The sequence below is a fragment of the Anomaloglossus baeobatrachus genome, chromosome 4 (assembly GCF_048569485.1).
Source record: "Anomaloglossus baeobatrachus isolate aAnoBae1 chromosome 4, aAnoBae1.hap1, whole genome shotgun sequence".
Lineage (NCBI taxonomy): Eukaryota > Metazoa > Chordata > Amphibia > Anura > Aromobatidae > Anomaloglossus > Anomaloglossus baeobatrachus.
Window position 1 is genome coordinate 42,138,918 of NC_134356.1, and position 26,948 is coordinate 42,165,865.

The 26,948-nt window shown below is 44.2% G+C and overlaps 1 protein-coding gene across 1 annotated transcript in view; it reads left to right on the forward strand.

Annotated features, from left to right (window-relative positions):
* Positions 1–8,048: 8,048 nt before the first annotated feature.
* Positions 8,049–26,948, forward strand: part of CRY1 (cryptochrome circadian regulator 1) — a 61,218-nt gene continuing 42,318 nt past the window's right edge. Inside the window, 1 exon segment of the mRNA XM_075344272.1 lies at positions 8,049–8,808. Within this exon segment, the coding sequence (XP_075200387.1) occupies positions 8,651–8,808 (158 nt within the window). The 5' untranslated portion in view covers positions 8,049–8,650.

The following is a 26,948-nucleotide window of genomic DNA, read 5'->3' on the forward strand; positions in this document are numbered from 1 at the left end:
AATCAAATCAAATCAAATAAGCTTTATTGGCAGGACCAAATACAAATTAGTTTTGCCAAAGCAGGTGTACATTAGGGACTGGGGCTGTGGGGATGGTGGGTGGGGACTGTAGGAAGGATGGATGGGGCACATCCAAGGTGGGGACTGTGGGGGCACTTCTAGGATGGGGGCTATGGAAGTCCATGGCTTATGATGGGGCATATCCAGGGTGGGGACTGTGGTAACGGTGGATGGGGCATATCCAGGGTGGGGATTGGGGGGGGCCACATCTGGGATGGGGGGCTATGGAAGTCCATGGCTTATCATAGTTCTCTTTCTCGAAGTCTATGACATTCGCTCACATACCGCGCTGCTATCTCCACTGCGCTCTCTTCTTCCCCCAGCAGGATATATGTTTTCTCTTCCTCCTTCATGGAGCTGAAATCCGGGAAGAGATGGGAGAGTCTCCTGAAGTGAGTGTCCCTCACTGCTGAGTACTTGGTGCAGTGTAGCAGGAAGTGGGTTTCATCCTCCAGGGCCTCCAGGTCACAGTGTTGGCACAGTCTGTCCTCCCTGGGCTTGTAGCTCTGCTTGTGACGGCCGGATTCGATGGCTAGACTGTGGGCACTGAGTCTATATCGGCTCAGGGTCCTGCGGTCTCTGGGATCCGGGAGTTTTTCCAGATATGGGGCCAGTCTGTAGTCTCTCTGTAGTCTCCTGTACGTGGTCAGTTTCTGTGAGGTGTTGATGTCGGTCCTCCAGTCACTGACATACCTCTCCTGGCCCTCGTCTACCATCTTCCTGATTCTGGTTCTTGTCAGGCTGGTGTGATTGGTTATTTTGTCCAGTTGGGTTTGGGAGAGCTGTGCCAGGGGTCCTGGTTCATCTGACCCACGTATATATATCAGAGCTTTGTGGTGATGGGAGCTTGGATTGCTACTCTATCTATCTATCCCTCTATCTATCTATCCCTCTATCTATCTATCTATCTATCTATTCCTCTATCTATCTATCTATCTATCTATCTATCCCTCTATCTATCTATCTATCTATCTATCTATCCATCTATCCCTCTATCTATCTACCTATCTATCTATCTATCTATCTATCTATCTATATCTATCTATATCTATCTCTCTATCTATCTATCCCTCCCTCTATCTATCCCTCTATCTATCTATCTATCTATCTATCTATCTATCTATCTATCTATCTATCCCTCTATCTATCCCTCTATCTAGCTATCCCTCTATCCATCCATCTATCTATCTATCTATCTATCTACCTATCTATCTATCCCTCCCTCTATCTATCTATCTATCTATCTATCCCTCTATCTATCTATCCATCTATCCCTCTATCTACCTATCTATCTATCTATCTATCTATCTATATCTATCTATATCTATCTCTCTATCTATCTATCCCTCCCTCTATCTATCCCTCTATCTATCCCTCTATCTATCTATCTATCCCTCTATCTATCTATCTATCTATCTATCCCTCTATCTATCCCTCTATCTAGCTATCCCTCTATCCATCCATCTATCTATCTATCTATCTATCTATCTATCTATCTATCTATCTATCTATCTATCTATCTATCTATCTATCTATCTATCCCTCCCTCTATCTATCTATCTATCTATCTATCTATCTATCCCTCTATCTATCTATCTATCCCTCCCTCTATCTATCTATCTATCTATCTATCCCTCTATCTATCTATCTATCTATCTATCTATCTATCCCTCTATCTATCTATCTATCCCTCTATCTATCTATCTATCCCTCTATCTATCCCTCTATCTATCCCTCTATCTATCTATCTATCCCTCTATCTATCTATCTATCTATCTATCTATCTATCCCTCTATCTATCTATCCCACTATCTATCTATCTATCTATCTATCTATCCCTCTATCTATCCCTCTATCTATCTATCTATCTATCTATCCCTCTATCTATCTATCTATCTATCCCTCTATCTATCTATCCCTCTATCTTCTATCTATCTATCTATCTATCCCTCTATCTATCCCTCTATCTATCTATCTATCTATCCCTCTATCTATCCCTCTATCTATCTATCTATCTATCCCTCTATCTATCCCTCTATCTATCTATCCCTCTATCTATCTATCCCTCTATCTATCTATCCATCCCTCTTTCTATCTATCTATCTATCTATCCCTCTATCTATCTATCCCTCTATCTACAGTTAGGTCCAGAAATATTTGGACAGTGACACAATTTTCGCGAGTTGGGCTCTGCATGCCACCACATTGGATTTGAAATGAAACCTCTACAACAGAATTCAAGTGCAGATTGTAACGTTTAATTTGAAGGTTTGAACAAAAATATCTGATAGAAATTGTAGGAATTGTACACATTTCTTTACAAACACTCCACATTTTAGGAGGTCAAAAGTAATTGGACAAATAAACCAAACCCAAACAAAAATTTTTTATTTTCAATATTTTGTAGCGAATCCTTTGGAGGCAATCACTGCCTTAAGTCTGGAACCCATGGACATCACCAAACGCTGGGTTTCCTCCTTCTTAATGCTTTGCCAGGCCTTTACAGCCGCAGCCTTCAGGTCTTGCTTGTTTGTGGGTTTTTCCATCTTAAGTCTGGATTTGAGCAAGTGAAATGCATGCTCAATTGGGTTAAGATCTGGTGATTGACTTGGCCATTGCAGAATGTTCCACTTTTTTGCACTCATGAACTCGTGGGTAGCTTTGGCTGTATGCTTGGGGTCATTGTCCATCTGTACTATGAAGCGCCGTCCGATCAACTTTGCGGCATTTGGCTGAATCTGGGCTGAAAGTATATCCCGGTACACTTCAGAATTCATCCGGCTACTCTTGTCTGCTGTTATGTCATCAATAAACACAAGTGACCCAGTGCCATTGAAAGCCATGCATGCCCATGCCATCACGTTGCCTCCACCATGTTTTACAGAGGATGTGGTGTGCCTTGGATCATGTGCCGTTCCCTTTCTTCTCCAAACTTTTTTCTTCCCATCATTCTGGTACAGGTTGATCTTTGTCTCATCTGTCCATAGAATACTTTTCCAGAACTGAGCTGGCTTCATGAGGTGTTTTTCAGCAAATGTAACTCTGGCCTGTCTATTTTTGGAATTGATGAATGGTTTGCATCTAGATGTGATCCCTTTGTATTTACTTTCATGGAGCGTTCTCTTTACTGTTGACTTAGAGACAGATACACCTACTTCACTGAGAGTGTTCTGGACTTCAGTTGATGTTGTGAACGGGTTCTTCTTCACCAAAGAAAGTATGCGGCGATCATCCACCACTGTTGTCATCCGTGGACGCCCAGGCCTTTTTGAGTTCCCAAGCTCACCAGTCAATTCCTTTTTTCTCAGAATGTACCCAACTGTTGATTTTGCTACTCCAAGCATGTCTGCTATCTCTCTGATGGATTTTTTCTTTTTTTCAGCCTCAGGATGTTCTGCTTCACCTCAATTCCTTAGACCGCATGTTGTCTGGTCACAGCAACAGCTTCCAAATGCAAAACCACACACCTGTAATCAACCCCAGACCTTTTAACTACTTCATTGATTACAGGTTAACGAGGGAGACGCCTTCAGAGTTAATTGCAGCCCTTAGAGTCCCTTGTCCAATTACTTTTGGTCCCTTGAAAAAGAGGAGGCTATGCATTACAGAGCTATGATTCCTAAACCCTTTCTCCGATTTGGATGTGAAATCTCTCATATTGCAGCTGGGAGTGTGCACTTTCAGCCCATATTATATATATAATTGTATTTCTGAACATGTTTTTGTAAACAGCTAAAATAACAAAACTTGTGTCACTGTCCAAATATTTCTGGACCTAACTGTATCTATCCCTCTATCTATCCCTCTATCTATCTATCTATCTATCTATCTATCTATCTATCTATCTATCTATCCCTCTATCTATCTATCTATCTATCTATCTATTTATATTTTTGTAGTCAAAGTAAAGCAAATCCAACAGCCAGAGAAGCACCCACCAGGTAAAGGACAGTGACTGATCTGCTTTTTTGTGTGGGAGTGGGTTATATCAGAGGCTTACCTGCAGCTCAGCGGAATATCCAAGGCCAACAAATTAGCTTTTGTGAATCAGAAGCCTGTAAGTGAAACTGAAATAGACTTTATCGCTATTGTGTGGCTGTAAGCGATCGTATAAATACAGCGGAACTCACAGAATATACTGTATTGTAAGAAGATCAGCAATCTTTATAGAAGACCATCTATGGAAATTGTCCCTAAAATACAGACCTTCTGTGTCATGGTCAGGATCAGGGATGGGATCCCTCATTTCCATCTTGGAACCTACATTTAAATGTTGTTTTGTTTCTCTTGGTGCTCTAACAGTTAATGTCAGTTTTGCTGCTAGTAGCTTCCCAGCAGTTTAGGTCAGCTGCAGCTGCTCTATAGCCATGCCCCTTTGTGTTTAAGTAGTAGGGTTTCCCAGCAATCTTTGCTGATTATACAAAAACATTTGTATTCTGGCCACCTTGGTGGAAGGAGCTGCGGTGGATTCGTCCTGAAATCGTATCTTATCCAATTTGATTATTTTTCCCGTTTGTCTCACCTACCCTTGGGTTATATTAATGCAGCGGTGGGTCTAGTGAACCTTACCTTCTCACTCACTAGCCAGGACTGTAGTAGGACGTTTCAGGGCTTCAGGTTCCTGCTTGGCGACAGGTAAAGAACCTGTATAGGGTCTGACTAGGAGTGCAGGGTACAGCGACAGGTAAGGGCAGGAGGTGTCCCATCTACCAACTTATTAGTGCCAGGGCCCACCATTGTTATTGTATTCCTGGTGTCCCCCTTGTTTGTGGTGTTGTTGTGGAGTTTTTTTCTTGTACGTCAGACATGTTTGTCTGAATGCACATGCCACGTCTAAAAGCGTGACATATTCTGCTATCATCCTCTTGTTGATGTCTCAGGAGACGGGAAATGAGATGTACAGGTGCTCTTGTCAATTCCCTGACAGTCTGCTATGTACTGTGATACATAGAGGCTGTAGAAGCTGAATAGTCCAACATCATTAAAAAAAACTCCAATTGCAGAAAAGAAATGTAGAAAAAAATGCATACATGTCAATATTAAAAAAATCAAATTAAAAAGTCTACCCTTTCACCCTTCAAAGGTGTCCATACTGTATGTCCAAATGGTGTTTGGAGCCAGGACAGCGCCATACCTTGTGTAGTGGGCGTTCTCAGGTATTGCAACTCAGCTTCTATTCCTTTAATAGCTGCAGTGCCCTAGAACGGACACTACACTGTTTCAGCTGTGGTGTATCGGCTCTGTACACTGTGAACATTTGGCCACCATGATGGTGGTAGCACTATTCTGTCTCTTCCTGGTAGCTGTGAATCCAACCGCTCTAATTATCAGTCCCTTAGATAACTGTATGATTGTACTCACACTACCGGCATCCACAGATAGTTTTAACTCAGCCCAACGACGACTTGTAGGAAGACAAGGAGAAACGCTGTAGTTTTCTTCTAGAATCTTGTATTAAGTACAAAGTAAAGGCAGGTGAAAAGGAATAATCTGTACAGGGTTGTAGACATGTCTTCAGCAATGGTTCCTCTCTAGACTAAACTGGAGGAGAAGGGAGGAGCTTTCTATACAGAAGCCAACTAAGGGAGGAATATAGGGACAAACTCCATACAGTCTAAATCTACCTAGTAACAATAAGGAATTTCCTGATAGGAGGAAAAATATGCAATACAAGAAATATATACAACAGGTTGTTCCCATTCATGGGACACAACAAGCACCTATCACTGATCTGACCTATCCTAAGGAGCTAAGACCTGGACAACCCCTTTAATTAGCATACCTGTTGCCTGATGGAAGATCAGTAGTTCCTTTGCACATACTGGTCTAATTTAGTTATGTGATTCAATAAAGGCTTCCCAGTGAGTCAACTATGAGTGTAATACAAGGCCTTATGTGGTGGGTCCTGGGAGCAAGCACCTATTGTACAAAACAATGGTCACTAATTTGGCCATAGACATGATCCTGTCAGCTGAACGACTGCCCATAGTAAGAGATAAGCAGTTGGCAGGCGCCTCTAGTGCCGCTTTTCTCACCGATCTACTTTGACCCCTAGGTTGCCTCTTCTGGCAGCACCACGAACGGTGAAGATGTGTCTATTCCCTTTCATTAGTCTTCTGGAGATAGCTAAGCGCACTGTCAGCAATTTTTGACACTCCCATAGAAGTGAATAGAGACAGGCAGACGGGACCATCGCTGTATTCATGATCCTGTGACTTTGGGCCTCTGTTCCTCAAATTCCTTTGTCTGAATGAGCAGTTCTAATGCAGAGTGGATCGGTGGAGCTGGTATAACAATGGTGGCAAATGAGGCAGAACTGGAATGATAGCAGCAGAGCTGGCACAACGATGTAGCAGCATTGACTCATTGATGAGGTACTGAAGTAGCAGAGCTGCCACAGCGATGTAGCAGCATTGACGAAAAACTGATGTAGCAGAGCTGCCACAGTGATGTAGTAGAATTGGCTCATTGATGAAAAACTGATGTAGCAGAGCTGCCACAGTGATGTAGCAGAATTTACTCATTGATGAGGAACTGATGTAGCAGCACTGAGACAGCGATTAGTAGAATTGGCTTATTGATGAAAAACTGATGTACCAGAACTGCCACAGTGATGTAGCAGCATTGACTCATTGATGAGAAACTGATGTAGCAGAGCAGCAACAGCGATGTAGCAGAATTTACTCATTGATGAGGAACTGATGTAGCAGAGCTGCCACAGCGATGTAACAGAATTGACTCATTGATGAGGAACTGATGTAGCAGAGCTAACACAGATGTAGCAGAGTTGACGCAGCGATTATCAATCAATGTAGCAGAGTTGAGCTTCCAGTAGAGGATCAATGTAGCAGAGCAGTTATGTAGCAGGTTTGACTTATTGATGAAGAACTTGCAGCTTGCAACGGAGAGCCAATGTAGCAGAGTGGACTCAGCAATGATCAACCAATGTAGCAGAGCTAAGTTTCTAATGGAGGGGCAGTGTAGCAGGGTTGGAACAGTGATGTAGCAAAATTAACGAAATGATGGCTCATATCTCAGTGCTGGAACCACCAAATATCCGAGTTGTACTTTGTGGCTTGTTGTAGCAGCGATGGGACAGTGATAACCAAAGTAGTTTTTTCCCTTATCTTAAATGAGTTTTACATTTCGGACTTTCTTGGATGCGGCGATAGTGTTTTTGTTTTGTTTTTATCTGGCAAATGGGAGGATAATTACTAATTATTAACGTAGCCATTTTTTCCCTTTTTAGTCCCCCTGGGGGTCCTCAACCTGCAAATAGAAGAAATGACCATCTCCTATGAAGCGCAGCCTTAAAGATGGTGATGACGGGGGTCTTCAGTCGGTTTCCATGGGAACACATCAGTGACAGGATGGTGGTACTACGTGATTTCGCCAGACGCCGCCATCTTCAGCCAACGTATTTGGCGCCTGAGTTTCCAAGGCCAGGGGAATGATTTTTACGCCTTTGTGACCTAAATCTTTTATATTTTCAGGGTTTTTATGTTTTTAGGGGGGTTTTATGTCATTTTGGGGGGTAAATACCCCTGGAATTGATGGTGCGACATTTGCTTACATGTGAAACAAGTCTGCTGTTTATCAGAAGCAGGGCAGGTGTGTCCAGAATGAGGGTTACATAACTGCAGCCTGCCAGCAGCTACTAATAGCAACAACCAGGGCAGCAGGGGATTATACTGGGGGTCTGACAGAGGATTACTGGGGGGATACAGGTGCTGGAGCCGCGCTGCCCCCCAATATCTGCACTTCACCCCCTGAAATGTGCACTCAGACTGCCCCGACCTAGTGCGCAGCTCTCCACACCAGCGCTAGCCTAGTTTCACTACTGCGCATGCGCACTTCACAAAAAGAGAGACGCGTCCCAAGTCAACGTGCTCATCCGGGAACTTTCTAGCGCGACCAATCCGCTCTCGCTAAGCTACTCCCTCCTCTGACGTCACCGGCCGTAACAGCCGAACATGAACTGAGGGAAAACGGAGCCCGCCGGTGCCTGTAGTATTGTAGCTAAGCTTAGGTTCACGGTAAATAACGATAACAGTAATAACGAGCGGCGGTTGAAGGGCGGAGGGATTTGTTTTTACAGTGTGGGCGTTGTGCGGCAAACACACTAGAGAAACGTGAGCGCTGGTGGGCACGTGATCAGCGTCCGTCCAATCAGGAGAAGCGGGCGGGGCTTAGGTGACGTGCAGTGCGGTGTGCTGTGGGATCGGTGCGCACTTGGCTGGGGACAGTCCGTGGAGGTGGGCGCTCTCTGTTATCTAGTTACGGGGGTACTCTCGGCCCTGGAGTTGCTTTTCCTCTGCGCACACAATGTTAGGGAGACCACTGCTGCATTCTAATATACAGGCAGAACCCCCATTGTGTATTTTAGCTACAGAGGAGGGTCGTAGAGGGTAAGCACCCCCCAAAACTCCGCAGTGAGGGTCCCCCTCCACTTCCACCAGCATTTCCACTGGACACAATGACCCTGAGCTGGACTTGACTCCCTACATCACCTGAAAGCAGCAACAGCCGGTACTGGACAAGGTGCACCAGCCCTAACCAATCCCCCTCCGAAAAAAGAAGAAACCCAAAAATGGGGGTGAATGCAGTGCACTGGTTCAGGAAGGGGCTCCGGCTCCACGACAACCCAGCCCTGAAGGAGTGTATCCAGGGGGCCGACACCGTCCGCTGCGTCTACATCCTGGACCCCTGGTTCGCCGGATCGTCCAATGTGGGCATCAACAGGTGGAGGTAAGAGGTGTGGGCACCCCGATGGGAGGGAAATGGCCCCAACAATGGGGTGTAACCACTTAAAGGGATTTTCCATCTTTAATAGGACTTGTTATTTAGAGAGAGACCGTCCCTAGAGGTCACGGAGCTAGGACCACCCTAAGTGTATTGGACGCCCCAAAAACTCTGCTCGTGCTCAAGGAACCCGTTCATTATGTGACGGAGTAAAGCAATAGGATTCATGGCCCATTAGGGTTCCAGAAAGTTATGATAACTGGGGTCAGACTTAGTTTGGGTCCCCCGCCCCCTCTAGGGGCTTCCTACTGACCTGTCTAAAGAGCTGAACTTCTTCCATATATAGACGGATGAGATCAATAAGTCTTCATTCCCCATGGAACAAGATATATATATTACACATACATACATGCATATTAAAAACTCCAGAAATTGAACAAAAAAAAAAAAAAAACCTCAATACAAAAAAAATAATTTTATACATATGAAGAACAAATATGGGGTTTACTTTACAAATATATATATATGGTAATTTGTAAAGTAAACCCCATATTTGTTCTTCATATGTATAAAATTATTTTTTTTGTATTGAGGTTTTTTTTTTTTTTGTTCAATTTCTGGAGGTTTTAATATGTATGTATGTATGTGTGTATATATATATATATATATATATATTATATAATTTATTTTTTTTATATATATATATATATATATATATATATATATATATATATATATATATATATATATTAAAAACTCCATAAATTGAGCAAAAAAAAACCTCAGAATAGAAAAAATTTTTTTTATAAATATGAAAAAAAAAAATGAGGTTTACTTTACAAATCATATATATATATATATTTATTTATACAGTATATGACAAAAAGAGGCAGGCAGCACTCCACGTATTTTTAAATTACCTAACCTTTATTGGTCACATAGGTGCATAGTGATGTTTCAGTTCACACTTGAACCTTCTGGTCAGAAGAAGGTTCAAGTGGGAACCGAAACGTCACTATGCACCTATGTGACCAATAAAGGTTAGGTAATTTAAAAATCTGTGGAGTTCTGCCTGCCTATTTTTGTCTTTTTCATGAAACCACAAGGTGGGAATAATGTACCCTAAAGTCTGTTTGTGCTGCTCCAAACTTTTTGTCTTTTTTTTCTTTATATATATATATATATATATATATATATATATATATATATATATATATATATATATATATATATATATATATATATATATATATATATATATATATATATAATAAAAAAATAATATATATTAGTCCAAAAAACTTAACTACGATCAAAATATATTTTAACTGAATATAGAAAATAAATATTAAAAAAGTTAATTTATACCCTAAACAATTTTGTAATACAATGTACATAAAAAGCATATATTAAAAAAATATAAAATATAATATATATTTTTTATATTTATATATCTGTGTAGGTTCTATTTTATATAGATTTTATTGCAATTTTTTACCATTTAAATTAACCTTTTTATTTTTAAGTATTTAAAAAAATATATATTTTTATTTTAAATTAATTTTGGGTTTGTATTTTTTCTTTGATGAAATTTTCTTAAAGAATATATATTGTTTTTACATTTTGTTTCTATGGATTTTGAATTGACAATTGTCATGAATATGAACTTTTTTTTATTGTTTTTTTACTTTTTTTGTTTAGATTCTTTTCTCATATTAGGATTTGCTCTATAATTGTTTTGTTTGTTTAGCTTTTAATATCTCTAAATAAAGATGGCTGTGTCTTTATATAATGTGGGGGATGGGAGGGTTCACATATTTGCCACCAGATGGCTTCAGAAATAAAGTTTGGATATGGCAGTAATGTAGGTCACCCACGCCTGCGCCGGCAGTTCCCTGTAATGTCCTTGGTCCTGGTATTGTTTCCTTGGCTTCACCCCTGGCACTCGGTGCCCACGTAACAGCCCCTGCCATCTGGGATGTTTGCAGCTTATAGCGGAGTATCTGTGGTCGGCCGGGGCTGCGCTGGATCTGCGCTGGATCTGCTGTGACATGGGAGAGTCAGGCTGAGTTACATAAAAGGGTGTAACGAGGATGTGTGCAGAACTTTTTTTTTTGTTGTTTTTGCTGTTGCTTGTTGCTGATTCCATTGTACTTTCTTGTATTGCTGCTGTCATGTCAGACCTATGAGAATAAATGAATCTTCTCTGATGTTCTGACTCCTCTATCACCACCGCTGTTGTCAAAACTACGTCTCCGGCATGTCCAGGGGTTTATCTGATCGAAAACTACAGCTCCCAGCACTCCCGCACAGCTCAGGAGCCACATTTTCACATCATCTGATAGACCCCTAAGCATGATGGGAGATGTAGTTTCACTAGTGCTATATAGAACCCAGAAAAGGATCTGTTTGTAAAAGTCGTCAGTTTGGTCCTTTTTTTTTGTTTGCGGATTATGTATACGTTTTTAGAGATGCTAATCAGGTGCAGACAATCATGCTTACTGTCCAACAAAACATCTTACTCTTCAACCAATTATTGTTTCATGCAAAAGTGCACCAATCCTTTTGATTTTTTTTTTTTTTTTCGGTAGATGAAGTTTGTCCGATGCAAAAAAAAAATTAAAAAAAATATCAACGTATGTCTTGCGTTGCCTGCATAAATCCGATCTCACTCAGCCATGCAAGTTAATCTGTCCATGGGAAAAAATTAGACCACCCTTGGATGTCTGATTTTCATGCACAGACAGAATGGGAAATTATTATTACTACTATATATGTATGTGTGTATATATATAAATAAAAAAATAAATAAAATAAAATATAATATATAGTATATGAATAAATAATAATATAATATAATATAAATATATATAATATAAATTATATAAATAAAATATAATATAATATATAAATAAAATATATATATATATATTAATATATAATATTTTTTATTTATATATTATATTATATTTTATTTATATTATATATATTTATATTATATTATATTATTATTTATTCATATAATATATATTATATTTGATCTTATTTATTTTTTTATTTATATATTTTATTTATTTTTGTTTTCTCCACATCTGTGAAACTCTGATCAGTGTAATTAGCATAATTGATCCAAAAGAAGTTAAACTTGTCTGCACCTCTCCGTCTCCGTACTGTATCCCTTGCCCCTAGTAGAACCAATATTTAAACTTCTCCAATATTCGGTACTTGGGGACTTATTTCAGTCTGGATGAAACAAAGTTGAGATTTTGCATTGCACGGTCAGACTTTTTGGGATGGCTGCAAGGTGCCCTGTGACCCCATTTCCCATAAGAATATGTCTTATGATTTTTCCATAAGAATCTTTACCCTTATGTGGCACCAGCCTGTCATGTATGGTTAGACATATGGCACTTGATTATACTGCAGTACACACTGGCGGCGGCGGCATCTTGGGATCTGTTCACACGGCCAGTTTTGGTTCTTGTAAGCAGAAATGAGATGGGATTTATTCTTAAAGGGGGTGTCCACTACTTTTCACATTGATGGCCTATCCTTAGGGGTACTTTGCACGCTGCGACATCGCAAGCCGATGCTGCGATGTCGAACGCGATAGTCCTCGCCCCCGTCGCAGCAGCGATATCTTGTGATAGCTGCCGTAGCGAACATTATCGCTACTCCAGCTTCACATGCACTTACCTGTCCTGCGACGTCGCTCTGGCCGGCGATCCGCCTCCTTCCTAAGGGGGCGGGTCGTGCGACGTCACAAGGCAGGCGGCCAATAGCAGCGGAGGGGCGGAGATGAGCGGGACGTAAACATCCCGCCCAGCTCCTTTCTTCCGCATAGCAGCTGGGACACAGGTAAGGAGATGTTCCTCGCTCCTGCGGCTTCATACACAGCGATGTGTGCTGCCGCAGGAACGAGGAACAACCTGTCGCTGCACCGACATCATGGAAATGTCGGACACTACACCGATGATACGATAACGACGCTTTTGCGCTCGTTAATCGTATCAAAAAGGATTTGCACACTACGATATCGCCTGCGACGCCGGATGTGCGTCACTTTCGATTTGACCCCACCGACATCGCACCTGCGATGTTGCAACGTGCAAAGCCCGCCTTAGGATAGGTCATCAATGTCTGATCGGCCGGGGGTCCGACACCTGCACCTCTGCTGATCAGCTGTTCTTGGTCCCGGCGGCGGCAGCCGAAAAAGCTCCGTTCCGGTGCTGCTCCGTCTTCTGATATTGGCTATGGTCGGGTACTGCACATCCACCTTTTATTGATTAGAATGGGAGGTGGATGTGCAGTACCCGACCGCGGCCACAATCAGAAGACGAAGCAGCACCGGAATGGGGCATTTCCGGCTGCCACCACCAGGACTGAGAGCAGCTGATTGGCGGGGGTGCAGGGTGTCGGATAGTAATATGAGGCATCCCTATTCTTGTGAGTGATGGGACCCCCGGTATATTGGCACATTAATATGAGGAATCCCTATTCTTGTGAGTGATGGGACCCCCGGTATATTGGCACAGTAATATGAGGCATCCCCATTCTTGTGAGTGATGGGACCCCCGGTATATTGGCACAGTAATATGAGGCATCCCCATTCTTGTGAGTGATGGGACCCCCGGTATATTGGCACATTAATATGAGGAATCCCTATTCTTGTGAGTGATGGGACCCCCGGTATATTGGCACAGTAATATGAGGCATCCCCATTCTTGTGAGTGATGGGACCCCCGGTATATTGGCACAGTAATATGAGGCATCCCCATTCTTGTGAGTGATGGGACCCCCGGTATATTGGCACAGTAATATGAGGCATCCCCATTCTTGTGAGTGATGGGACCCCCGGTATATTGGCACAGTAATATGAGGCATCCCCATTCTTGTGAGTGATGGGACCCCCGGTATATTGGCACAGTAATATGAGGAATCCCTATTGTCCATACTGGAGCATAAGGGGCTCCAGATTGTTCAATGGCGTCCGGAGCTTCACCTTGCATTTCTGTATATTCACTGGCAGCATGCAGAGATCTTATCTGCAAATTATTTAATTATGGAAGATGGAGGAAAAAAAAAAACTAAAATGCTCATTGTGACTGCCCCGTCCCCTGCTATCTATGGGCAGCATGTGATGTTTGGATGAGCAGAGCCGAGCCGGGTAATGTGACATTGATGGCGGTGCACTAATAATAATAATAATAATAATAATAATAATAATAATAATAATAAAATATAATATTATTTATTTATAGAGCACCATTGATTCCATGGTGCTGTGCATGTGAAGGGGGTTATATACAGAATACATATACAAATTACAGTAGACAGACTGGTACAGAGGGAAGAGGACCCTACCCTTGCGGGCTTACATTATAGGATTTTGGGGAGGAGACAGTAGGTGGGAGGTGTAGGTCGGGCGGCAGCTCCGCACTGGGGTCGGGCGGCAGCTCTGCACGGTGGTGAAGCAGTGAGGTCAGGCACGGTGGCTCAGTGGTTAGCACTGTAGCCTTGCAGCGAGCGCTGGGGTCCTGGGTTCTAGTCCCACGAAGGACACAATCTGCAAGGAGTTTGTATCTTCTCCCCGTGTTTGCGTGGGTTTCCTCCCACACTCCAAAGACATACAGATAGGAAATTTAGATTGTGAGCCCCAATGGGGCAGTGTTGCCAATAATGACTTCTGTATTTGCTCGTATCCTGTGACTTTATTCACCTGAAGATATTTTGGGCTTGTCGGGGGAAATGGTGACATGGAAGTCATAATGTGCCAAAGAGGTAACGAGGGGGGAAACAATGCAAGAATCAACTGAGAACCTGAAGAAAAAGCAGTGATTCCCTATTCTAACCAGGGTTTAGAAGGGTTGCTGTTGTATTCTGTTATCAGCCATTGTAATAGAACTTCTGTAGGTTGTGGTTGGCACATCCCAGGATGCAGGTAATGCACCTTCTGGAGCTTTCATAGATTAGGGTCCATAAAGGGCAGCAGTGTAGTCCGCAGACCCCCAGCCCTTTAACGTAAATGGGGTGTGATGGATCCGTGAGTCATCTTGCTCCTAGGCAGACTCGTGCTTTCAGCTGTGAAGCAAACAGACTCCAGCTTTGTCATTCGGGAGTGCCTGGATGCCGAAGCGCTGGAGACTCCTGATTGAGGAGAACAAGTGACCCCACTGGATAAAGGAAGGAGATATTTGGCTCGTGCAATGAATTTTTGCCATCTTCCGGTGACTTTCTTGATCACCCGCTTTGATCAGATTTATCTAAATCTCAATCGGATGCGGACGGAGACAAGGAATCAAGGACCCTAATTTTACCCTGAAGAGCTGCCAGATGTTCATTTTCCTCCTAATTCACACCTGTCCAGTTCTTGACGTTACAGGTCCTGCATGAAGAAGCCATTGATGGTCCGAGCTCGGTCACCAGGGACCGTTCGGTTTATATCGTGGTGCTGTACAAGGGTGGCCTTGGGTAGAGCGAGCTTCTCTCTGCCACGAAGGAGCCATTGATGGTCCGAGCTCGGTCACCAGGGACCGTTCGGTTTATATCGTGGTGCTGTACAAGGGTGGCCTTGGGTAGAGCGAGCTTCTCTCTGCCACGAAGGAGCCATTGACGGTCCGAGCTCGGTCACCAGGGACCGTTCGGTTTATATCGTGGTGCTGTACAAGGGTGGCCTTGGGTAGAGCGAGCTTCTCTCTGCCACGAAGGAGCCATTGATGGTCCGAGCTCGGTCACCAGGGACCGTTCGGTTTATATCGTGGTGCTGTACAAGGGTGGCCTTGGGTAGAGCGAGCTTCTCTCTGCCACGAAGGAGCCATTGACGGTCCGAGCTCGGTCACCAGGGACCGTTCGGTTTATATCGTGGTGCTGTACAAGGGTGGCCTTGGGTAGAGCGAGCTTCTCTCTGCCACGAAGGAGCCATTGATGGTCCGAGCTCGGTCACCAGGGGCCATCCAGTTTTGATAATATGGCGCTGTACAATGGTGTCCTTGGGCAGAACGAGCTTCTCTCTGGCACAAAGGAGCCATTCATGGTCTGAGATCGGTCATCAGGGGCCATCCACTTTGTCATGGTACTATGCCAGGGTGGCCTTGGGCAGAACGAGCTTCCCTCCGTCACGGATCGTCTGAGGTCTGTCACCAGGGGCTGTCCGGTTTATATGATGGTGCTGTACAAGGGTGGCTTTGGGTAGAACGAGCGTCTCTGTCACAAATGAGCCTTTGATGGTCTGAGCTCGGTCATCAGGGGTTGTCCACTTTGTCATGGTTCTATGCCAGGGTGGCCTTAGGCAGAATGAGCTTCTCTCCGGCATGAAGGAGCCAGTGATGGTCTGAGCTTGGTCACCAGAGTCCATCTGGGTTATGTCATGGCGCTCTACAAGGATGACCTTGGGCAGAATGAGCTTCTCTCCAGCACGAAGGAGCGAGTGATGGTCCAAGCTCGGTCATCAGGGGCCGTCCGGTTTTATAATATGGCACAGTACAAGGGTGGCTTGAGCCGAGCAAGCTTTTTTCCGGCACGAAGGAACCATTGATGGTCCGAGTTCGGTCACCAGGGGCCATCCGGTTTATGTCATGGAGCTTATACCAAGGTGGCCTTCGGCAGAACAAGCTTTTTTTCGGGCATGAGGCCTGGATGGAATTGTGCAAAATGCATCTGCCCTGTGCATCCGATTTTGCTGCTTGAGACATTAAAGGGATAGTAACTTTACAGAAATGTTGCCATGCATCGGAATTTACATAGGGGGACATGTATACATTGGGATCAATTAAAGGGGATGTCCCTGATGGGCTAAACTTGGATGCCTTCTTTTCGGTACTCACACCATCCCTGACCATACTTTGGGTCCGATCAACTAGTATGTAGTCAATAGCGTTCGCTTATGGGGAGAAGTCGCCAATGTAAATGGTGTCTCGCTGTATAGAGGACAGCTGTGGTCTGGTTGGTAATAACCTGATTTAAAGGGATTAAATCCCCCGTACATACAGATATTTCGGAAGATGGGTATTTCTCACCGATTCTTTCTGACACTGGCTCGGTTTGCATTTCTGCAGGAGTCGGGGAGTTTCAGATCTGTGGTTTTTGGATGTCCCTATAGAAGAACCGAACATATCCCTGTAAGTAAAGCGTCCTGTAACGCTTGTGGGATCGGATGTCGCTTCATATTCAGACCCCGAACAGCTGCTCCGGCTCTCCGATGTCTTGGACGGCGCGTTTCATGCATTTATTCCCGCTCTGCACAATGGTGATCAGCACAAGAGGAAACATTTATTCATAATATTCTGCAATAACAAGAGCCTCCGAGAACCGCTCAGGTTATTAATGATGTTTTGTGCTCGGCTTGCCATGAATTTTTACATTTACTGTATTTATCTGTAAGACATGGCTGACTCCGGGAATACAATCATGCGAATTTGATATTTATTGGACTATTTGGTAATATATGTAGTTTGTATAAAGGAGGTGTCCATCTTTGGGGGAGAAAAGGACAGATAAATCAGGGAGCTCAGAAAAAGAAGGGTTATAAGATCCTTGCAGCTGTTGACCTTGGTGGGATTGGTGAGCTTCCCTGATCGGTTCTCAGTTAGCTCATTCGGCAATTCAGTAAGGCTTCTGCCCCACTCACGTGAAATTCACGCACGTGCCGAGAGACACGTATTTTCCCTGCGTGTTGCGTGCAGGTAAGTACGTGTCTCTGGTACGTGCGGGACACGTGTGTTCTACGTGTGCTATCCGCGATAGCACACGTAGAACCGGTAATTATCATACTCACCTGGTCCTTCCTGATGTCCGCGCTGCTGTCCGTGGTGCTGATCTTCGGTCTCCAGCCCTCCCGTCTCCCCGCTGCTGCTGCTGCCAGGCAGTGAAGTGAATATTCTATGAGATTAATGAGCGGCGGTCGGCAGCAAGAGGCAGCAGCGGCAGAGACAGGAGGGCTGGAGAAGGTGAGTTAATGTTTTTTTATTTTTCACTGACATGTGTGTTTTCTCCGGCGCGTGTCACACGGGACCGCATCCACACTACACCCGTGTGGTGCGGGTGCGGGCCGTGTAACACCCGTGCTGCGGGAGAAAACACTGACATGTCAGCGCTTTGAAAAACGCACACACGTACAAACGCACACGGACACACGTTCCGTGTGGTTTTACGTGTGTGTGCCTGCTACAATAGGGTAGCATTGCTTAATGTGTCTCCGTGCCGCCGGTACGTGTAAAAAATGACAAACACGTGCCGGCAGCACGGATGTGTGGCGCTAGCCTAAAACAAAGACTGCAGAAGCCAAATTTTAATGAAACCCAATTGTAAAAAAAAATAAATAAAAAAAGTATTTATTAGCTTCAATCGCGTGTATATGGAGGTTTTCATAAAATCAGAGAAATTAATAAAAGGACTAGGGCTCACATGCAGGCCAGTCCAGCTAATGTATGTGAAACCACCCCTACCACTGATTGGCAGCTTGCTGTACACTGTACATAGGAAGCTGCCAATCAGTGGTGTGGGCGGGGTTATGCACCGCTTTGCTAGATCTGCAGCAGAGAAAACTGGGATTTTATCAAAACATGCAGCCAGTCGCTGGAATCGGGGTCTCTGTCATTACATCAGATTACATAGCAAAAACCTGCTGTCAGGTTCCTTTTAACAGGGTTTTCCCCATCTCCAAAATCCTATCTCAATATGTAGTTGGTGTAATAATATTTACAAATACCTCCAATTATAAATATAGTATAGTTCTCCTGATATTGTCATGTCTCTTACCTTGTGTGCGGAGCATTGCAGCTTAGGTATCCATGGTTACGACCACCAGCAATAACTGTCACTATGTGTGGTTGTAACCATGGATACCTAAACTGCAATGCCCTGCACATGAGTTAAGCGACGTAGCTAATCAGGAGAAGTATACTACATTTATAATCTAATATTATATATAGGTATTCATGGTTAAGTTCTCTTTATATAAGAGTTGCTCATGGTTGTAACCATGGATGCCTAATCTGCAGTGCCCTGCACATCAGGTAAGCAACATAGCTAATCAGGAGAACTATATTACATTTATAATCTATTATATATAGGCATTCATGGTTATAGCCTCTCATATAGTGACAGTTGAGGCCCTGTCACACACAGAGATAAATCTGCGGCAGATCTGTGGTTGCAGTGAAATTGTGGACAATCTGTGCCAGGTTTGTGGCTGTGTACAAATGGAACAATATGTCCATGATTTCACTGCAACCACAGATCTGCCAAAGATTTATCTCTGTGTGTGACAGGGCCTTTAGTTGCTCATGGTTGTAACCATGAATATCTAAGCTGCAATGCCCTGCACATGAGGTAAGCAACATAGCTAATCAGGAGATCTATACTACATTTGTAACGTAATCTAATACTATATATAGGTATCCATGGTTAAATCCTGTCATATATTGACAGGTAATTGCTCATGGTTGTAACCATAGATATCTAAGCTGCAATGCCCTGCACATGAGGCAAGAGACATAGCTAATCAGCAGAACTATACTACATATCTAATTAAAGGTATTTGCTAATATTATTTATTATTCCTACTACCTATTGGAGATAGGATCTTGGAGATGGGAATATCTTTAAGGTTATACCGTAGGTTGTCTACATAGATGGCGGGTCGGGGTGAGCCCTTCCGCCCTGTACCTACAGACATAACAGTGGACGACGTCTCCCTGTATATGATTGACTTTGCTCAGATTTCAAGCTTTGACCCATTTTATCACTGGTAGAAAAGAGAAGAATTTGCTTTAAAAGGATACGATGGAGAGGAGAGCCCCCGTCTGCCGGTTCTGTGGTGGGATCCTTCTCTGTAACCAATGCTTCATGGCCCTAATTTGCTCCTATGACCTATTCTGGGATTTGCACGTTCCTTGCTAGGATAGAGCTGTGGATAGAACCTCAGTATTAAAGCTTTCATCAGCCGTCCGTTACATAATGGTGACTAATCGCTTACATACAGCGACGCACCCCACAATTATGTTCTGTCAAGACGCAGCCATTAACCATCTGTACATGGTGGCGGTGGTCTGCTGGCCCTTTAAAAGTGACGGTCTGCCTGGTTTTATGGGCTGTGTGCATCCTACTTAGTGTAAATTGTGCGCAACGGCAGATGTTTGGTTGCCACGGTAACGTTAGTTGGAAAACATTGAGGGGTTGTGAAATGTGCGTAGGTTTTCTGCATGGCGTGGGGATGAGGCAGACGGAGCCAGGTCTGCCGCTGTAGTCAAGACGTTCTGCTGCCGCATAATTATATAGAAACATTTCTGATTTCAATTACTGGTGGTCGTCATCCTCATCCTGATTCACGAATAGAATGGAAATACCGCGGTTATTACTGACACTTGCATTTTGGTCACTTCAAAAAACTCTGCATAAATAAAACAAAAACTGAAATAGACTTATGCTTCTTTCTCCACTTATGAACCATTTCTTTTCCTCCCCATCAGAATCAGGCTTGGTCAAAACAGGACTCCTTGCCAGGTGACAAAGGGATCACATTAGAGCCATCTATTAAAGTATGGAAGCAGTGAGCGATGCAGAAAGCAGCAGTATTGTAGAAGTGGGTTTATTTTGAGAGCTGGATTCACAGCTACACTGCTCAGTGCTGCTGTATAATGTCCTCCATGCATGTGCTATCTGGATTCAGCAGCACTGAGCAGTGTAGCTGTGAATCCAGATAGCAGCAGCATGGAGGTCATTATACAGCAGCACTGAGCAGTGTAGCTGTGTATAATGACCTCCATGCTGCTGCTATCTGGATTCACAGCTACACTACTCAGTACTGCTGTATATTGTCCTCCATGCTGCTGCTATCTGGATTCACAGCTACACTGCTCAGTGCCGCTGTATAGTGTCCTACATGCTACTGCATCCTGCATTCACAGCTACACTGCTCAGTGCTGCTGTATAATCTCTTCCATGCTGCTGCTATATGCATTCACAGCTGCACTGCTCAGTACTGCTGTATAATGTCCTCCATACTGCTGCTATATGCATTCACAGCTGCACTGCTATATAATGACCTCCATGCTGTTGCTATCTGGATTCACAGCTACATTGCTCAGTGCTGCAGTATAATGTCCTCCATGCTGCTGCTATCTGGATTCACAGCTAGACTGCTCAGTGCTGCAGTATAATGTCCTCCATGCTGCTGCTATCTGGATTCACAGCTACACTGCTCAGTACTGCTGTATAATGTCCTCCATGCTGCTGCTGCTACTCCTGAATATATCAGGAATCCCGTGTGTGAGACATTATAGCAGCTAGGCTCTACCCAGTACAACTGACGATGAAAGATATAGGCTGCATTCTTAATAGCCAGGGAGGAAGCTGGTAGTCATATAATGGCCATAAGTTATGTTGCTCTCATTAAAGGGTTCTCCTCTTCATAGGTGGATAGTGCTGAAAAAACAAGCACTTCTGCACTTTACTTCTAATTTAAGAATATACAGCAGTACTTAAGATATTTAGCTGTTGCCTAGGAGACAGACCACCGCTGCTCTAGTTTGTAAGCCCAGCACTGAAGGTGGTCGGGATTAGAAGATAATATTGAGTACCATATGTTCAAAACTGTGCTTACAAGCTGAATAGAAAAGAGCTTGCGAGCACTGAATAGTCTGTCTTGCAGCAGTGGACGGTCTCCAAAGCAACGAGATGTTAATATCTAAGAAGTGGTAAATTGCAAAGTAGCCCTGTCTGACTCTGCTCATTTATTAGGTTGAGATTAACCCTTTAAAGGGGCTGTACAGCCTCTAATAATGAATGTTACTAATAATCTACCTCCTACTCCTCTTATCATGCACATTTTTTTTAATGGACTTAGTAGTTTCTGTTGAGTCCAGACGACGGACATGTGACCGATGTGATCACTGCCCCCGCAGTGCCCTGATGAGATTTGGGGCCTTTTACTCAAGCACGAAGCCAATTTTAATCCCTTTTTAAAGGTGACGCTTGATAATCTGGACCATCTGATAATCCAGAAGGGTTGAGAGTCTCACAAAATCGTAATCTGAACGGAAAGAAGCAAGTTTGCGACAACTGGCTTTTTACTCCATTCTTGTACATTTTTAATATTGTGTATGAACACTACCAAAGCTGTGCTGATGTGTCGCCACACTGTGCTCTCCGCAGGGAATTACTGCAGAGCCGATCAGTAAGAAGGGCCCCGATATATGTATGTATGGAAAAGAGCTGCTATGGGGGAAACTAGGAGCACAATGGCCACCAGAGGGCCACAGAGACCCTTCAATCTTCCGAGCTTCTGCTACCTATGTGGTCAGTATGGCTGTGCACAGCGCTGGGGAGTTTTTAGATGTATTTCCCTTGTAGACTGTATCACTGTTACCTTCATTATATAGGGGCACATAGAACAATCAGATTAATGGCCTGGATTGATTAAAGGGGTTAAAGGGAACCTGTCACCAGATTTGGTGACTATAAGCTGCAGCAATCACCAGTGGGCTCTTATATACAGCAATCTAACATGCTGTATATAAGAGCCCAGTCCGCTGTGTAGAGCGTAAAAATGACTTTATAATACTCACCTAAGGGGCGGTGTAGATGGGTGTCTCCGGTACCGGCGCCTCCTCTTTCGGCCATCTTTGTCCTCCTTCTTCTGAAGCTTGGGTGCATGACCCGTCCTAAGTCATCCACACAGGCAGGTTTTGAGGTTCCGGAACGCACAGGACCTCAATGACGGCTAGTGTGGATGACGTAGGATGCGTCATGCACCCAGGCTTCAGAAGAAGGACAAAGATGGCCAAAAGAGGAGTCGCCGGTAATGGAGAATGGGGACACCCATCTGACCCATCTGCACTGTACCGACCGTTTAGGTGAGTATTATAAAGTCATTTTTACATTCTACACAGCGGCCTGAGCTCTTATATACAGCATTCTAACATGCTGTATATAAGAGCCCACTGGTGGTGGCCGCAGCTTATAGTCACCAAATCTGGTGACAGGATCCCTTTAAGGAGTAAAGTAAGGGCTTCTAGATTAAAGGGGGTTATTCTTATCAGAGTGCCTAAAAGGCAGATACAGGTATATTCTCATCCCCCTCTATTGATGTTCTGTAGAATAAACCATACCAAGTCCCAGAAATGGGCCTGCATTCATGGCTGCTGGCAATGGAGAGGACACTTAGGCTGCTTTCACACATCCGGTTTGAGCACTGCGGCTCAATCCGGCTGTGAAACCTATGCAACGGATGCGGCGAAAACACTGCATCCTTTGCATAAGTTTTTACATGCGGCCCGTCCGTTTTTTTTCGGTTGCGGCATGCTACTGAGCATGCGCAGTGGAAGAAACTGCATGCGGCGTCCGGATGCGTTTTTTTCCGCATCCGGCGTCCATAGGCATGCATTGAAAAATGCGCCGCAGCAGCCGGATGCGTTTTTTTTGCCGGAGCAAAAAACGTTGCAGGCAACGTTCCATCCGGCCGCGGCATCAACTAAATCTGCCGCATGCGGCAAAAAACGGACCGAACGCAAGCCCATGCGGCACAATACGGCACTAATGTAAGTCTATGCAAAAAAAAACCCGCAATCGGCGGCAAAAAAAAACGGTTGCGGTTTTTCTGCAGAGCGCCGTATTGTGCCACAGAGCAAAAACCGGATGTGGGAAAGTAGCCTTACCCAACTCTTTTTTTAATACTCCCATTAAAAAAAAACCCAAAATGGACAGGGCCGGATTCTCACTGCCAGGGGTGGATGTGAGGGGGGGCATATCTTGCAAATATGTCAGTTATATCTGAAATGATAGTGCCCATGTTGGCGCCATCTGTAAGCCACAGCCAGGCTCTCGCCATCTGCCTGCTAGGATTGGATGTAACCCTGATCTTTGTATATTACTTACACACACACACCTGTGTGTATGTATGTATGTATGTGTGTATGTATGTATGTGTGTGTGTGTGTGTGTATGTATGTATGTATGTATGTATGTATGTATGTATATATAATATATACACACACACACACACACTACACACACACTACACACACACACACCAGTGATCGCTCCCTCCGGTATGGCGGAGGAGATGGATAAACACTTCACTTGTCCGTGCCCTGAGCACTCAGCACCTTCCTCTCTGTGTAATGAGTGACTAGGACGCCGGTGGCAGTTTCTCGCTCTGTAGGATTTCCACATTGGTTTGTGCACGTCTTCATGCAGATTCAGGAATTTTACACAATGTCCTTTCTACGAATTTGCCAGATAAATCTCAGTACACCCACACAACCCAAATTGTAACCCAGGCCATAGCCTTGGTTGCAATTTTCTCAAGGACCTTTGTAAAGTAGAGATTGTGGATCAGTTCAGAGTAGGACCTGTGACCATGCAGACTATCTGTGTGGTCTCCAAAGTTATTTTAAGAGGGTCATTTTCTGGGGGTCCTTTGTTCAGGATCCTCATCTCTTGGCCAGAGTGCTAGCCCACATAAAAGCGGGAACATTCTTTTTAAAGTACAGTGTAATATTTAATGTGTCCTGTGGAGGCGCTGCAGAAAAATGGAACTCTTACTGTTAGGATTCATCGCTGATCGCAGGGGATCTTTTTGATTTATTTTCACATGAATCCTCTAACAAGTGCATAGTGGCCAAGGCTTTTTGGTTGTGCATCAGCCCCTGTCATGTTATGGGGGGTCGGTCAATGTCTACAAGTCTTTGGACCCCCAAGATGTCCCTGGTGTGTGTTTACCAGAGTAAACAAGCCATTCAATGCATTATACAGGGTCATCCCTTCCCACTCTGTCTATTGTGACCTCATTCCTCATTGTCCCTTGTCAGAGCACTTGTTAGATGAGGATACCATCTTAAATATTTGCTAGTGACGGCTACTAGATATCTGGGGCTCATAGCCCCTTTTTGAATGAACCTTGGTCACGCAATGGGCAATGCCACTCCATTCACTCTCTATGGGACTACTGTTGATGGCCGAGTAAAGCAGCCCCACTGGTTTGAATGGACATTTCTGCTGATCGGTGCGGGTCTGACTTGGAACGCCACCTATAGTGGTGATCACACAGCTTGTGAGTAGTTGATCACTAGTTAAAGGGAATATGTCACCAATTTTTTGCTTTTCCATTTGAGAGCAGCATAATGTAGAGACACAGCTCAGTAAGTGACACATCACTGGAATCTGGTCTGTTTGCTGTCATTTTGATAAAATCAATGTTTTCTCTGCTGCAGATCTGGCAGTTATACAGAGCTCGTGAATATGCTGGACTACCTGCATCAGGCCAAGTAGTCCTGTAATGATAACCTACTGCTGATTAAAACAGTGATTTTATCAAACCTACACTAAGCAGCCTAGTAAGTGACACATCGCTGGAATCGGGGTCTCTGCCCTACATTATGCTGCTCTCAGATTACATAGCAAAAACCTGGTGATGGATTCCCTTAAATACTGGAAAGCGGCTGTACAGTCTAAAGACCCATTAAACAGTGCCTGAACCCCAGTGAGTGTGACCTGGTGGAGTAGCAAGGTGTGTTTGTGGAGTGGGGGGGTAGCTGTTTTAGTCGGGCTTTTATGGGTGCACACCCATCTTGGCTGTGGGTATGAAGCCAAGAAACTTCCCACATGGTAGTTACCTTTTTGGGTTTATTTCTCATTAATGCGGCGTTAGTCCTCTTACTAAATATCCCTTTCAGAGCCAGTTATATATGCAGCTAGTGTATCGCAGTGTTCAGCCATTCTTGCATAGATGGGTCAATACCTCTCTTCCTGCTTTGCTCTGCTGCATCGTCCTCCCCGGATCCACATAGGTCCTTTCAGTTAGCTGCTCGTTTTCCTTGCAGTGGCCACTACAGGCCAAATCTAGTATTACAACTCGCTAGTCACATGCGTGTGATGGCTCAATTTGAAAGGGGGAAGTTATACAACCCCCCTTTTTTTTGGGTGGGGGGGGTGTCCCAGATCATATTTTCCAACAGTCCTGATTGTTGCATGGACATGGTCACGAAAGGTGAGGGTCTCAATGACCGCACAGCTCATACTGGGTGTTTGGGGTCATCCCTGGCTCTGTATGCAGCGCTTCATGTGCCTAATATTGCTCTTTATGTTCCTACAGGGATATTTGCTGCATAGGTTGAAATATCCAAGTGTTCTCTGTTATCAGCCATTCCAGGCGGTGGTGGGGAAGAAAACAAACAAATCCCTGCTCTCAATCATCACTACTTTAACTTTTACATAAAATAGTCAGTGGATTATTCTGATGTGAGATTGTAGAGATCAACTCTCAGCCCACCGGCAGAATATTGCCGTCTGAGCCGGGATTAGCCAAGTGTCCTGATTGAGTCCTCGTCTATACTGGGGGGGGGGCATATTATGAATTTTTGGGGTTTTCTTCAATGACCTAGTAAAATAACTAAATCCAAATATTTATGGCACCAAAAAGGGATGACTTACAGCTCCCATCACCCCACCACTAGCCAGGTATTTCCCTGCAGCTGCCACGAATTGTAGTATACCACTCTGGGCTGGATCACTGAGCAGGTTTGAGGACAACCTCATGATTATGGGTGCCTCAGTTATGATTTCCATGTGCCCTAATAAGTTATGAGACCACCCGTTTTACGAGATACAGAGGTCTGTTGATTGCTCTACAAAAAACTAGCTGCTGCTGGCTGCTAAAGTCACCTGCAGCAATATAGTATTGAATGTTGGCGATGCTGGCTGATGGAATGGGATCCTCCAACATGACATCTGTGCCTAAATGTTATATGTAAGGGGCTTGTCGCCCCCATGTCACCCAATGCAAATCGAAAGGCAATATGAATGGTGTAATGTACAGCGATGTGGATCCTGCTGGCGCAATAAGTGACTAGTCCAGGTATTGGAGCTAAAGTTGCGCACACAGTGTACTGCCTGTAGTGGTTGGTCTTGCAGATTGTTCTGCATGCGGTTGATGACCCTGCCACTGTTTTGCCCTCATCTGGTGTCCCACTACCTCTCCAGTTATTAGTTTTGCACGCCTCTGGTGACCCCCCCCCCCTCCACGGCCATTGTCTTTCATGCTTCTAGTAGCCCCCCCCCTTCCTCTCCTTGGCCATCGTTTTGCACACTTCTGGTGACACCCAACCCCCCACTCTCCTTGGCCATCGTTTTGCACACTTTCGGTGACA